Consider the following 15,251-nt stretch of genomic DNA (forward strand, 5'->3'; position numbering starts at 1 on the left):
CATGACATGATGCAAAAATAGACTCTCTTATTAGAACAAGAGGCAAGAAGAAGAACAAAGTATGTTTACATATTAAACAATACCCATAGATCTCTGATACTCACATTTTCAAAGGTTGTGCAACAATACACTTTAGAGTGGGTTTAGAGGTTTCTGTGTGTATCAATAGTAGTTTTAGTCCTTTGACACCAATTACATATATTTTAATTTAAAACTATAATTATTGTGAAAGTACTAGTCATACCCATAGAGCTCTCTAAAAGGTGTATTGTTGCACAAACATTTATGAAAATATGGGGATTGTTTGTTGCTTATATTTAAACCACATGATCTGTGTCATGTTTTAGCCTTGTGTGCTATTTATTATATGACTTAATATACATGTTTCACAGTATAGCTGAATTGCTGATACTACATTATGAGAATTATTGTAATCAAAAAATAAAATAAATCCGTTTTATCTATTGGACACATCAAGATCATACTATAAGACAACGTGTGAGGATTATGGACATAGACTACATTTCCCATCAGCCACTGAACCTCACATGAATGTGCACCTGTTTCAATTTCACTGGTAATTATTTGTTGTATTTAATCCTTATCTTGTTCTGCATTTACTCTCTTTCATTTGCCTGTGTTTGTTGTATCCTTGGGTGTTTGTGCTGTACCGTACTCAAAAGGTGAGTGGATCAGGGTACGTTTCTGGACCACTATCATTGTCTGCTCATGTTGCTGGCCTTGCATGGTCATGTAAAATTCTCCTTTATAAAATAAGGATGATTAAGAGACGACTCTCTACTGAGGCCACTTCAGTGCTGGTTTAATCCCATGTCATTGTAACACATGGCTACTAAAGCTTGGTCTTGGCAGGTCTTCACTTGTGATTTAAAACATTATTAGACTATTTTAGACAACAAAGCTAGAATCTGGCCATCCCCCACCTACCTGAAGGCATTTATCAAACTGAAGATTAAAAGGTAGAAGACCCACAACTTGGGCAACTGACAAAAATTACAAATCACTTTCTGCTCTAGATAAGAGTATCTGCCAAATGTAAATTTAAGTTTAAACAGATGAAGGTAGTGGGTGTTGTGCAATATATGCATGAATGCAAAAAAACAAGTCCTTGGTGCTCTTTTGGTTGAGGGCTGAAAATGCATGCTCCTCCTCATTCTCATTCTGTGTAGGCTTTTAGGGACTGTTCTTGACCAAAACAAAGAGTAGAATCCTTTTCTTTAATTGCTAGGGCCCTTCATTACCTTTCCTGTCTTAATTAGCATTTCTTGCTATAGAAAGACTACAGACTGTCAGAGTGCCCAGTGCTGATGCATTCAGCTGAGCTAAGTATTCTCTGTAGAGCCTGCCTGTCCTGCTTGGTAAAGTTTCTTATCACAATGCTCCTGATGTTGCAGATGTAAAGGCTCTAAGCCCCATGGATGAAGTATTGTAAGTGTCTCAGTCCCCTAACAGGTCCTGTGGAAATGACTGAAATCTGACTTTCTACTGGGTTCTCTTTGTACAATGCAAATGTAAATTGCAAATGAAATTACCGATTAGAGGACATGATTTCCCTTCTGGTGCTGTACTTTATTTGGCCAAAGGTTTATGGATACCTGGCCATTACACTTGTTTATACTGTATCAACATCTTCATCTTGATCACAGACTTGCAAAAAAGTTGACGCTCAGAATTGTCTAAAATGTCATTTTTTATATATCATTGCATTATAGTATTCCCTTCATTCAAACTACAGTGCTCACAACTGTTCCAGATTGGAAAAACAAGGTTCATGAAAACACCATCTGCCAAGGATAGGGTCGAAGAACTCAAGTTTCTTGATCTCTACCTTAATGAAACTACTTTTTCACCTGACATACTCACTGGACCTCACTAATGCACTAAAAACCTATAGCTACATTGCAAAATATAATAAAGACAGGACAAAACCATGTGTGTGATCAGCTCTTGTCTTGCTGGGTTATAACCTGCAGCCCAGCAGACACCTTGCAATGCTCTTGTGGCTTAATGGACAATAATCCCCACAGCTGCACTGCAAAATATAATGGAAATATAGCCTTCCCAGAAGAATAGGAGTTACTATGCTATAGCAGCAAATTAGAGAGAACAAGCACATATAAATGGTCATGGTCATGGTCAGATATTAAGTGTATGGGAGTCTGTTAGATAATGAATGCTGTGTGTCTTTGCTTGTTTAAAAAGAAAAAAAAAGAAAAAAAGAATTGTTTGCATAGGCCTTATAAAAATGCAGTGTGGAACTTGTTACAATCTACTTCCTTGAGCCAGAAAGCAACGTTTTTTACAAATTAGAGAATGTGTATAATGTGGGTTAGTGTAAGGGTTTTTTTTCTATTGTAGATGTGCTGATAACATTCATGGAATGATGAAATGCATTGACTTAGGTGTTGGGCGTAACCATGCAGAGAGAAAGGGGAGGACTGAAATGAGCCTGATAAAAAGAAAGAGAAAAAGAGAAGAGGCTGAGGAAAAAAGAGACCTCTGAGTCTGTTGGAAGACACGATTTACAGAAGTCAGCGGTAAACAGTGCACTGAGATAAACCTAAAAATACCGTACAAATTGCGCAAAAACAGCGGAAGGAAGCTGCGGACAGGATAAAGTAAAGCATAGGACTTCACTAACAATCCTTCTAAGGTAAATATCCATTACAAACTTTTCTATGCTTAAACAGTGAAACTCCAATTTGTCTTGGGGCACAAACCCATATTTCTGCCTGTTAGAACCATGTATAATCGCATGGATATGTTTTGCATGTGTAGATGGAGAACTGTAGCTCATATTAACTAAATGGAAATGTACATCGTGATGTAACAGTACAAGTCGCACTTCAGGGTCTTTAATGGCTATTTCTAATAAACACGCAGTGTTGCTGAGTTCAGTGCTGAGATCATCCGTATTCATGATCCGCATGTTCGATTTGGCACATGTTTTTACGCTGGTGCCCTTCCTAACACAACCCTCCCCATTTATCCGGGCTTGGAACTGCACTAAGAATGCACTGGCTTGTGCAACCCTAATGGCTGGGGTTGGTTCCCTGACCAGGAATCAAACCCGGACCGCAGCGGTGAGAGCGCCGTATCCTAACCACTAGACCAGGGGTGTCAAACCCAACTGCACAGGGGGCCAAAACTCAAAACACACTTGAGGTCACGGGCCGAACAGCAAAAACATTTATTGAACACACTAAAACTAAATGTTTTTTTTTTTAACATAAATATAAATTTTTTAAAAAGACAGAAATAATATTCCAGAATAAATCAACTTAAACTTTAAATAACTTAAAATATTTTGCTCTCCATAAAAATATATATTCTGTCAAAATTATACAAGTTAGAAATATGAACATGCTGCAAAAAACCCCCTGAAAAAAATAAATTAAAATTGTGCTTTTAAATAAACGTTAAAATAACAACAAATCAAAACAATTAGATTTCTTTGCTCTTATGCCATTAAAAAAAAAAACTTTAAATTGCTTAAAATATATTGCTCTCCATAAAAATATCTTCAGTCAAACACCAGACCTCTCACAGCTTTATCACACAGCTCTTCAGAAACTCTCCCTCAGTAAATAACCTGCTGATGTGACTCTGATTTCTCCTCTGTTTTCACACCAGCTTCACTTTGTGATTTTGCTCTGGTGAAAAACGTCTGCTGAAATGTCATATTCTTCTTTAACTCTTCTACTTTCTGTATCTTCTGCTCTGCATTCAAGTTTTTCATCTTATCCTGATGTTTTGTCTCATAGTTCCGTCTTAGATTCAATTGCTTAATTACAGCCACATTCGCTCCACAAATAAAACACACGAGTTTACCGCCAGTGTCAGTAAACATATACCATAATTTCCGGACTATTAAGCGCACCCAAATATAAGCCGCACACACTGAATTTGACAAAGATTTTTATTTTGAACATAAATAAGCCGCTTCCCGTGGGCTCACCACCTGCAGGAGGGACCGTAAGGGACGGTGCTGTGAGGATTGGGCAGCAGTCGAAGGCGGGGCAAAGGCCTGCTTAGACTGCTGCCCCCGCGACCCGAATTACGGATAAGCGGGAGAAAATGAATGAATGAATAAGCCGCACCTAGCTATAAGCCGCAGGCTTATAGACAGGTTTCTACATTAAAACTAATGAACTTTACACAGGCTTTAACGAAAGACTACACGGCTTGTATCTAAACAGTAGCCTACCAAGAAAGTCATTGTTCACTGTCTTCCTCCTTCCTTTCACAACAATTTCTCTCTGGAGTTTATCTTTTGGCATCGTCGTGCTTTTGCAAATCACCATCGGTAAATCTTTTCTCCCGATGCCGTGCAGCTCAGAACACAGGTGAAGTGCGTTTTTTCATGCCCGGTTGTTTTCAGCGTGACGAATGATTCGCATTTTCCTGTTGACAGTCCGAGTGAGCGGCAGGTCAAACGTCAGAGGAACCTCATCCATATTTATGATGTGGTGCGGCCCGATTCAGTGGGAGCGCATCTAATTTAATATAAAGAGTTTCATTGGTTCACCTGAACCCGTTCTGCAATTTTATTGGTCTAATGTTATGGGGCTCACTTTTTTTTTGTAAAACAGTAAAAAACAATAAATTAGCCGCTTCAATGTTTAAGCCGCGGGGTTCAAAGCGTGGGGAAAAAAGTAGCGGCTTATAGTCCGGAAAATACGGTACTCAGAATCACATTGGTTTTGAAGGGCTCTGTTTTCAGAATCAACTTTTCTCTTCGCCATTGTGAGGGGCTTCAATAACTTTACAATAGGGTTAAATACATCAACAGAAGCTCCACTTGATTGACGCAGGAATGTTCCCAGGTAGTCTAGCGTTCGGTAAGGCAGCTGAAGCGCTGCATTATAGGATCTGTAGTTTGTGTTATCAGCGCTTTATATCGCCGGGCCATTGATAACAATAATAATAGATCTATATAAAATCATCCCGCGGGCCTTAAGTTTGACACATATTCACTAGATCAGGAAATCCATTATTTCCATTTGAAAGTGGAGTTGTGAAAATGTTCACTAATTGTTTTGCCTTTTGTCCTTAATACATTTTAGCATCATGATTTTTATGTTAAAATGATTTAAATCCTTATTATTTCTATAGTTGACTTACTAGATGGGTTAGAAAATACAATAGTACAATCTTTAAATGCTTAGTGCAAAAGTTTTAGTGAGCATGGTTGGGGCTATAATGCGGAAATGTTAAGAACATCATTACACCATAAACCAGCCATAACCTGGTGCTTTCGATGTAATATGGCAATTAAATGCATTAAATGAATTTAGTTTTCACACATTGTAATTTCAGCAATAAAAATGTAAAGTTTTCTAAAAAGGCAACAAATTACTTGTTCATTTCAAGAGACGTGTCTTATTTTTCTTTGTATATTATCCAATTACCCGATTAATCAATGGAATAATCGTTAGAATAATCGATTACTAAAATAGTCCTATTCCATTTTATATTTAGTTTGATGCGTTTGTTCAGTTTAGAAATCCTTATCTTGGCCTTCATCATCTATGTTACAGTAGATATGAATATGATCTGATAGTGGCTCTGAGGTTTGTTAATCTTCATCCTTGAGGTTTATAAGTTATGTACAATAAATGTCAGTTGCATGTAGCATTTGTTTTGGTTGTTGTGCCTTACAGCTGAAAACGACTTAAAATGTTTCACTGTGGCACCTCCATACCGACCCGAAAGCCCTGTACCAATTAACTGAATATGAATATGTGTACTGTTACACCCCTAGTCTGTGTTTGAATATTTTGATGTGAATTTTGTGTGCAGATGGAGTACAAAGTGATCGTGGCTACAGGCAACTTAGATTACTCGGGTACTAGTAACTATGTGTATCTTACTCTGGTGGGGGAGAACGGCGAGAGTGAGAGGACGCTGCTGGACAAACCAGGCCTGGATCTGTATAGAGACACAGTAAGTGACATTGTTGAGGCCTGAAATGTACTGTACTGCTTATATTAAGAGTTACATAACAACTATGCAAACCAGGCATCTGAATGAACAATAAAAACTTCTTTATAGCAGAGGTGAAGGAGTCTTGGGCTTTAAACTCCTACCATTTTGGAAACTAAAAAGGCATTTGTCTTGTTAACCTGTATCATAATAATGGCTTCCTTAATAGTTGTTGCTGTGACTCAGTATACATGTTATTGTTATTGTAAATACATTGTATTTGTTCCATTTTTTTAATTCTTCTACAGGTTGATGAATACATAGTCCAGAGCTCAGTTTCCCTGGGTCGTGTTCTCCTGGTACGCTTGGAGAAGCAGAAATACTTTGTGGAAGATAACTGGTTTTGCGATTATGTGAAAGTCACCCCACCAGGAGGTGAAGTCACACAGACCTTCCCCTGCTACCGCTGGCTAGTGGAGAATATAAAAGTAGAAGTCCGTGATGGCAAAGGTCAGTCTTAACATCTGCCCCAGGAAGAAGTTTTAATCTCGTCCTAATTCAAGCGCCTAAGGACGGCATTTTCTCTATGTTTCTTTTACAGCTAGAAGGCTGTGTGATGAGATCCTGCCCCAGGAGCTGGCTCATAGAAAGGCACAGCTGCAGGAGAGACAGAAAACCTTCCGGTATTTATATTCCAGCACTAGGTGTTTGATAGTTTCATAGATAGAAAATGTAATTAATAATCTATAATACCTGTTTTCATAATTTAAAGAGCACATAATGTAATGTAAATTTAAAAGGCACACAAATAATTAAAAGTTAATAAAAAAAAATGCGCAATGAGCATTACCATCAATCCATATACCGTTCTACTTCAAATCTAATCTAACTAAATGTATTACTCCTGCAGAGAGAAATGTCCTGGCACAATATTATCTAAAGAATGCCTAAATGTGACTCTCTCTCTCTCTCTCTCTCTCTCTCTCTCTCTCTCTCTCTCTCTCTCTCTCTCTCTCTCTCTTACTCACTAACATTGTGTAATTGACAAACGTTATTATTATTATTATGTGATGATACCGGTCTAGATGGGTTTCCATTCTAGCAATGGTTAAGTATGAATTGTACTTACCATCTCCAACATTTTTAAGCGTGTTTAATATTTACTGTGATGAAACCTGTGAACCACTCTACAAATACTTATGATGAGAAACAACAAATGCCTGCTGTCATGTGCATGGGTCTGCTTGTATTTAAGGGTGAGGCAAAATGTAAGCACAATAGGAATAATTTTATTATTTATTATTTGAAAAATCAGGAACAGTGGAAATAAAAGAAAAAAAAAAAGAAAAAAAAAAAAGAAAAGAAACTGGCACGTTACTGCACCTCCAGTTCTCTCTGAAGAACGAAGAATATTTGCTATTGTATTGTTTTTAAATTGCTGAAGAAGTTTGTTCACTTGAATGCATTGCTTGCCATTATGTTCAAGAAATCTGTGAAAAATGTTGATGTTCAGTTGATTCTGCAATAACTTACACAAAACTATGAGTTGGAAAATGTTTGTCATAATGTTCAATTGTTGAGTTTTAAACACATTCATGAGCATTCAGTTATTTTGTCAGATGGCAAGCCTGGGCTACAGGAATTCCAAAATGTATAGATGCCAAATCAGAGGCAGACCTACCTCAGGATGTTCGTTTTGCCAATGAGAAGCGCTGTGACTTCGAAAGATCACTTCAATATGCGTGAGCAGCTTGTTACATTAAGTTGATTTTATAAAAATAATTATTCATTAAATCTTAAACCTTAACCAAAATGCTTTATCAATCTGAAAAAAACACTTGAATGGATATCTACATATCTACAGTTTACATCGCAGTCATTAAATCATTTGTGCTATATAAATTTGTACATATGTTTTATTTTTTCACCCTCAGGCTTATAGAGCTGTCACTAAAGAAGCTGGCCATCTGGTTTGGAAGGTCATGGAAGGATCTTGATGATTTTAAACAAATATTTTGGAAATTACGGAGTCCCATTGCTGGTATAGTAACTGTGATCAACTTTTTCATCCCATTACTATCAAGTGATTTCTTTATTTTAGCAACAAAAAAACATTACAAAGCATTTGTATAATCATGAGAATATAAGTGTAACTTTACAGCTGTTATGAGACCCTTTTTATGCCAAATATCTTCCTTCTTTTGAACTCTTTTTCAATTAAGTTACAGTAGGCATAATAAAACTTATGTAAATAAAAACATTTATTTGAAACTTGTGTAGCACTCAAGCATAATACTACTAACTAACTTAATGCAAATGTGTTATGAATGTTAGAATACACTATGGAACACTGGAAGGAGGACTGGTTCTTTGGGCATCAGTTTCTGAATGGGTCAAATCCAAGGATGATCCAGAGCTGCAGGACACTGCCCTCCAACTTCCCTGTGTCTGGTGACATGGTGCAGGCTTACTTAAGCTCTAAAACCACCCTTGATAAAGAGCTCAAGGTTAGATATAGTGCATCATTTCTGCGTGATGCTATACACCATTCAAATATTCATGTTTATCTTTAGTAACCACTTTAACCTGGTAATCCTAAATCCACCAGTTCATCACAGGGCACCAGAAACACAGATATTAACACTAAGGGGGTTAATGATCAGATCATATGGACTGAGGCACTGCTTGAAGTCACTATTGAATGGATTTGTTGTGTTTATTGGGTTGTGGAATTATGTGGTGCTCAAGCGTTCATTTTTAATATTTGCAATCATCTATATTTGTCCATTACAAAGTTGCTTGGTTGTTTGAACTTCAGTATACATTTTGACAGAAACTATTTGTGTACAGAAGATTACAAAAAGAGGAAAGGAATTGGTGACTCCATAATTGAACCACTCACTAATGTGAACCAGGCTTGGTGTCTACACTGCATTAATGAAAGATTTTGTGCACTCTGTTATTTTGCTTTGTAGTCAGCCCTTTGTGTGTTTTATGGAGTTTATTATTCTGTTCAGAGACTGAATAATAGGTAGCGATAGACAAGGCTCTGATTTGCATCAATAAATAAGCATCTCTCAAATTTTTTTTAATTCTTATAAATTCTTAAAATCATGCATAGAAGAAAAGTCATTAAAAGCCCCAAACGTTTTTATATCTTGGAAACAGCCCTGTTTGCATACACGTGTGTAATGCTTTCATCAGGAAGATTAGCTTGGGTTTAGCACAAAAACTTGCTGTAATAAATTTTACCATAAAAATATTCTGGACCTCTGTCCTAATATCTTAAAATCTTTTAAGATTCTCTTTTTTTTTTCTTTCGCTGAAGGCTGGAAATATATACCTTGTTGACTATGCAATAATGGATGGACTCCCTGGGAATGTAATCAGAGGAAAGAAGCAGTATATTGCAGCTCCCTTGTGTTTACTGTATGAACATCCAGACAACGGCCTCATTCCCATTGCCATACAGGTATTTTTTTTCCCATATCTGTTAACCAGAGGCAACTTATAGCTAATGAAAACGCTCATTCTTTTTTTTTTTTTTCCTTTTTCTCAGCTTGAACAGAATCCTACTAAGGACACACCCATATTTCTCCCAAATGATCCACCTCTGGCTTGGTTATTGGCAAAAATGTGGGTCCGTCATGCTGAATTTCAGATGTTCGAAATACTATCACACCTGCTGCGAACCCATCTTGTAGTGGAGGTGTTCTGTGTGGCCACACTGCGTCACCTTCCTTCAGTCCACCCTATAAACAAGGTGAGCATGAAAGTATGAATGAACTTTTTTCTAAATCTACAAAATGTTAGGTATAAGGATAAACTTCTCCTTCTCTCCCCCTCTGTCTCTACAGTTACTCACTCCTCATTTTAAGTACACTCTGGAGATAAACTGCCGTGGACGCACACAGCTTATCTCTAAAAATGGCGTCTTCAAAAGGGTGAGCTTCAGCTATATATATATATATATACTTGGTTTTGTTGGTGCATATCCTGCGTTTTATTTGAGGCGGAATCAAAAAGTTTCAACTAGTTTTCTAGCATGCCAATAGATGGCAGCAAAAGACTGCACGCACAGTCACAGGGAGCAATGAACTTCAGTATGCCAAAAGACATAGTCCTGTGTACATTGGAAGCTGTGCAACTGAAGCTATTCTGACCACATGCGCCACAAATAAAGATGAAGACCCAGCTGATAGGTTGTGTTTTGACATTGTGGAGATCCAGAGTGATTAGCAGAAGGTGCTTGACACACTTTGAAAAGAAGAAGTGTCAGGAATGCTGGGAGCACTGTATTGCTGTGCAAGGGGACTATTTTGAAGGTGATAGTGTGATAAATAAAGTACTTTCTTGGAAACAAAGCTAGTCTCGAAACTTTTTGATACCACCTTGTATGTGCTCATCGTGCTCTACACATTTTCTTTGTATCTTGATTTTGTATTTGGTGCAACATATTTGTTCAACATATTTTGGACCCCAATTGGATCAGCCATAGATAAGCGACCGTGCTTTTCCTGCAGGTGGCATCCACAGGTGGTGATGGGCTGCTGGTGCTCGCTCAGAGAGAGTATAAACTCCTGACCTACCGCTCTCTTCAACCCTGCTACGACTTCGTAGACCGGGGTGTCACTAAACTCAATAAATACTTCTACAGAGAGCACAGCCTCATGCTCTGGGATGCGATCGAGACGTAAGAGTCCAAACATGATGTAGTCCTGTTGAGCTACTATTTCCTGCTATCATCAGGCACTAACATTATATTTAACCAACTTCTGGAGATGCAAGAAGTATTCACATCTCTCCTTTTTATTTACAGGTTTGTCTCCAGCATAGTGTCTCTATATTATGAAAACGACAGTGAAGTAGTGCAGGATTCAGAACTGCAGGCATGGATTAAGGAAGTGGTTCAAGAAGGCTTTGAAAATGTCCCTCACTTTGGTTAGTTGCCTGAACAAATATATGTGATATTGGTGTCTTGGCAATAACTGTGCTGCTCGATCTTATGGGTCTGGCCTAATTATGTATTAATTAATGATCTCAAATGCAGTATTGCATTATATGCAGCAACTGTGATGACATTTATCCTTAAACATCAGAATTAATATGCTCTTTTTATAATTCATGTGTTTCAGGGCTGCCTAATGAACTAAAGAAAAAGCAGGAGCTGATCACACTTTTGAGTGTGGTCATCTTCACCAGCACTGCACAACATGCAGCAACCAACAATGGTCAGGTAAGTGACGTATCACTGTTGTATTCTTCTTTCACCATAAAACTAACATTTAATGCTGAATGCTACGTATCATTATTACTATATCAGTAAAATGAAAACTTTAAATTGATTGTATTCAATTGTATCCATTGAATGGATCCGAGTCTCACAAGTCAGTAGGGATTCTGCCTGCTTTTGCTATGAAATTCCACTAGAGGGCACTCGCCGAATCCTTAGAATCCCCCGAATCTGTGGACTCATGAATCCCACTCAAGTCCCTCGGATCCGGCTGTTTTGCTCTGCGATACGAGTCTGGAGGATCCGCTGAATCCCATGGATCAGGTGGATCAGCCAGGACACATGAAACTGTGTCTCTGGCTGGTGTTTCTGACCATGCAGGAAGTTCCCTGAACATCTGTCAAATACTTTTTAGTTTCCTGCTAACAAAATCTAAATGGTGTAATTTACAATTTGTATTTATATATGTTGTTGTTAGTAGCAAGATAACCGAGGACTCAAGTGATCCGAGTAAATAAAGATGATTCCTGAATCCCAAGTCATATAAAGGGTCAAGTTATTTAACCGGGTGAATCCAGATTCGCTCAGCTCTAAAACACAATATGTTATCGTTACTGCATTATCAAGTAAATGCAAGACTTAAGTGTAATAGTGTTATTAAAAACAGTCGAAACACTTGTGGTGTAGGTGGCAGTTAGGGAAGCCACCCAAAGCAGTAGAAATGTCTTAGAATATTTAAATGAAAAAAGCTTTAGCTCTACCTCTACTGCTGCAGCAAGCAAGTAAGCAATTATCATCATGTAGTTTTACATTTTAGCCAGTGGGTCCCTTTTAACAACACCCTCTTCAGTGTTTTACTCTTGTTCAGATTAATACTGTGTATTTGTTCCTTCTGTACTCTAGTTTGACTTTTGTTCGTGGGTACCCAATACACCTTGCACCATGCGCCAACCTCCACCCACAGACAAGGACAGTGTCACAATGGACTTGATCATGAACACACTCCCAGATATAAGCCAGTCATGTATGGAGATGGCAATCACATGGCATTTAGGAAGACCTCAGCCAGACGCAGTGAGTCAACACTTCCATGAAACACTTCAAGTGCTCCTGCTCCTTCTGTTTAAACAAGATGTCAAAATAAAATGCAGAAATAAAGCACAGGATGTTGCGTGTAGCTTTATAGAACACTGGATTTAATAATGGAATCCTTCCAAAATATTTCTTACCATTATTTACTTGCTTACTTATTTCGGTATTATAAGTTTTATATATATGTATGAGAGAGACAATTTCTCCTCTTTACTTTCCTCTAAAAAAAAAAAAAAAAAACCCTAGATTTTTGTTTTCTCATTTCTACCCTCTGTTCTATCCAACATGTTCAGATACCTCTGGCACAATATAAGGAACAGTACTTCACTGAGCCAGCAGCCCAAAACATCTTAGACAACTTCAGGCAGGATCTCAAGGACATTGAGGAGGAAATTCAAAAGAAGACTAAGGGATTCCAACCACCATATCACTACTTGTGCCCAAGCAATATAGAGAACAGCATTACCATATAGACATATAGACTTGAAACAGTGCTATATGCTTTCTATGTCGTACTGATTTTACAATCAGTCAATGAACTGGAAATTATTAATCTATGTAATCACAGAAAACTCATTTTATTTCTGTAATTCACTGTCACAAATTTTTTAAAGTCTATACAAAATGTAACTCACAAGTCATTTCTGATGTGTTATGTGTATATATAAACATTATTCAAATGTGATACTATTGTTTGCTATTTTAAATCCAGTTTACTTTTAGCCTGACAGTGGCACATGTTTATTGTTAAAAGTCTTAAAGCATTTGGTCTACAATACACCTGGTGAGAAAATGTAAAGAAGGCAGTAAGGCACAATATGAACTAAATACAACAATCCTTCTTCCATAAATAATAATCCCACACTGATCTTATTAAAGATATAAACCTGAGAATGCTGTACAAAGTGGAAATGTTGGCTCTTTACAAATTAAAAATCAAACATTTTTCTTCTTTAATATACAGTTAAATGACTTTCAAGGAGTTGGATTTCTCCAGCCACCAGATGGCGCTAACGCACAAGATAATCATTACGCTTGTTTAATCGGACTTGAACAAAAGACACCAGGCCGATCACCACGTAGATTCCTGCAGCAATGAAGCAGTTGTAGCCAACATTATTGTAGACAGCGTACACGTCCTGGCTGTAAAGAAAAACACAAAAGCACATGTTCAATATAATTTAGGAATGGTTTACTTTCATTTATAATTAAACAAGAAATAACCCTTTTACAAATAACATCCAGCCAGTAAACCGTGTGCCACATAATATCTTACATCAGTGAAAAGGTATTTCATATGTGGCATGTGTTGTGCCATAGCCATAGTTCTTATAAAATAACCATCAGGATCCCTGATCTTTATGTAATAGCTTTGTTTCTGTAGAAATCTGCATGTTAATGTGGTGTATGTTTTGGATTTTGTGGGTGAAATTGTTCAGGAACAATGGAAAATAAACTCATCACTAATCAATACTATGATGGTACATCTTGGTCCGATATACCTAATATTTGTTAGATGGCATTAAACAAGAAGAATCCACAGCTACTACACTTCAACCATTTTAAAACACGTTCTGTAGGTTGCCCTTGCGACAACCTTAACTTTTCCACCAGTTTTAGTGCTCTTGTACGGTATCGGACCGTAAGGGCTCGTCTGCACTCCTTACATGCATACAGAGCCTAGGGTGTCCATGAGTCTGTCGCTGGTTCACTGGGTGTCTGCTGGGTGGACCTAGCAGTTGTCCAATTACTGCATACCAGAAACAACTCACAAGACCTGCTGTTTTGAAGGTGCTTAAAACCTTAACCTTAATAAGTTGTCTAGTCACAACTTGGCCCTTGTTGAGGTCATTCAGATCCTTATAAACACTTGCCCATTTTTCTTGCATACAACACATCAACTTCGAGAACTCACTATTCACTTGCTGCTTCATATAACAAACACCTCAATGACTGTAAATAATTTTTTTTTCTGTGATTGTTGTTTAATGTAGCATCAGGGTTCTGGAGGAACGTTGTTTTATTTCACTGTGTACTGCTTCAGATGTATATGGTTGAAATGACCATCAAAGCTTCTTGACTTGATTTGATTTGATTTATTTGGCACCAAAGTGAGGAGAAATCTCTACAGCATCACCTTTCATACTGAGCATAGGGTTTTATCAGGTGCTACTCCAAATTTCAACTTTTTTACAATCAAATCAGTATCAGCACATGTTCTCTATAAGCAACAGAGGATGCCCCTGAAGCACTGCTTTTTGGAATCTGATGGAGGATACATATAACTTATTTCTGAATACATAAACTGAACTCACATCTGATGGTAGTCTTCCTCCTTTAAAGGCACGTCCTCAATAAGTCCAGCTGAATGAACACTGAAGAAAATCCCCAGCATTGCCTAAAAGAGGAACCCAGAGGGAAGAGGAACTCAGAATTTACACTGACATTCCTCCAAATCATCTTCACAGAGAACGTTATGGATTTGCAGGAGAATATATATGTCTTATATCTCTATCCTTTCACCAAAGCGTTTATTGTGTGTTTACTCTTTTGAAAGTGTTGTGTTTCAGTGTAATGCCTATATAAACCATTTAATACACCACGTTTACTTTAATAATGCCTGTACAGTAGATTCTAATTATTAAAAACAAGTCAAACTCTCACTTCACATACTAATAAACTGTGGATGTTTGGAGAACCAGATTATTTTATACTCGGAACGCAGTCACAAATATCAAAGCTACAGCTCATTAAAACAAAGATCAGATTCTTACCAGCATAATGACTCCCCACATGCTCAACACCAGCATACATGTTGCCAATTTCGGACCACAGAAGATAAAAGAAGCCATTTTCAGTACAGAACAAACAAAAGCAACTTTATATTAGTTACCCAAAATTCTTCCTACGTCTGAGTCTGTCAACAGTCATATGCACGAGTCAGGTGACTTAGCGATGACTTCCGGTCCGAACACGACAG

General features: G+C 37.6%; 2 protein-coding genes across 3 annotated transcripts; one reads left to right on the top strand and one right to left on the bottom strand.

Annotated features, from left to right (window-relative positions):
* The first annotated feature begins 553 nt into the window (after positions 1–553).
* LOC310726125 (polyunsaturated fatty acid lipoxygenase ALOX12-like) lies at positions 554–13,313 on the top strand. Of its 2 annotated transcripts, none has more exons than XM_083541380.1 (15): positions 554–683; positions 5,824–5,967; positions 6,255–6,456; positions 6,548–6,629; positions 7,566–7,688; positions 7,881–7,987; positions 8,281–8,453; positions 9,275–9,418; positions 9,506–9,709; positions 9,804–9,890; positions 10,470–10,639; positions 10,766–10,887; positions 11,082–11,182; positions 12,083–12,253; positions 12,565–13,313. In XM_083541380.1, the coding sequence occupies exons 2-15, from the start codon at positions 5,824–5,826 to the stop codon at positions 12,742–12,744; spliced, it is 2,010 nt and encodes a 669-aa protein (XP_083397506.1). In that variant the 5' UTR covers positions 554–683; the 3' UTR covers positions 12,745–13,313. The 2 variants fall into 2 exon arrangements, with proteins under 2 accessions (XP_083397506.1, XP_083397505.1); XM_083541379.1 differs by lacking the exon at positions 554–683 and adding an exon at positions 2,489–2,674.
* On the bottom strand, positions 12,924–15,231 carry LOC310726127 (ribonuclease kappa-A-like). The gene is made up of 3 exons (XM_083541382.1): positions 15,046–15,231; positions 14,587–14,669; positions 12,924–13,414 (listed from the first exon to the last, which is right to left on the bottom strand). The coding sequence occupies exons 1-3, from the start codon at positions 15,121–15,123 to the stop codon at positions 13,282–13,284; spliced, it is 294 nt and encodes a 97-aa protein (XP_083397508.1). The 5' UTR covers positions 15,124–15,231; the 3' UTR covers positions 12,924–13,281.
* Between the last annotated feature and the right edge of the window lie 20 nt (positions 15,232–15,251).

The sequence above is a fragment of the Silurus aristotelis genome, assembly GCF_946808225.1.
Source record: "Silurus aristotelis genome assembly, chromosome: 5".
NCBI classification, from domain to species: domain Eukaryota; kingdom Metazoa; phylum Chordata; class Actinopteri; order Siluriformes; family Siluridae; genus Silurus; species Silurus aristotelis.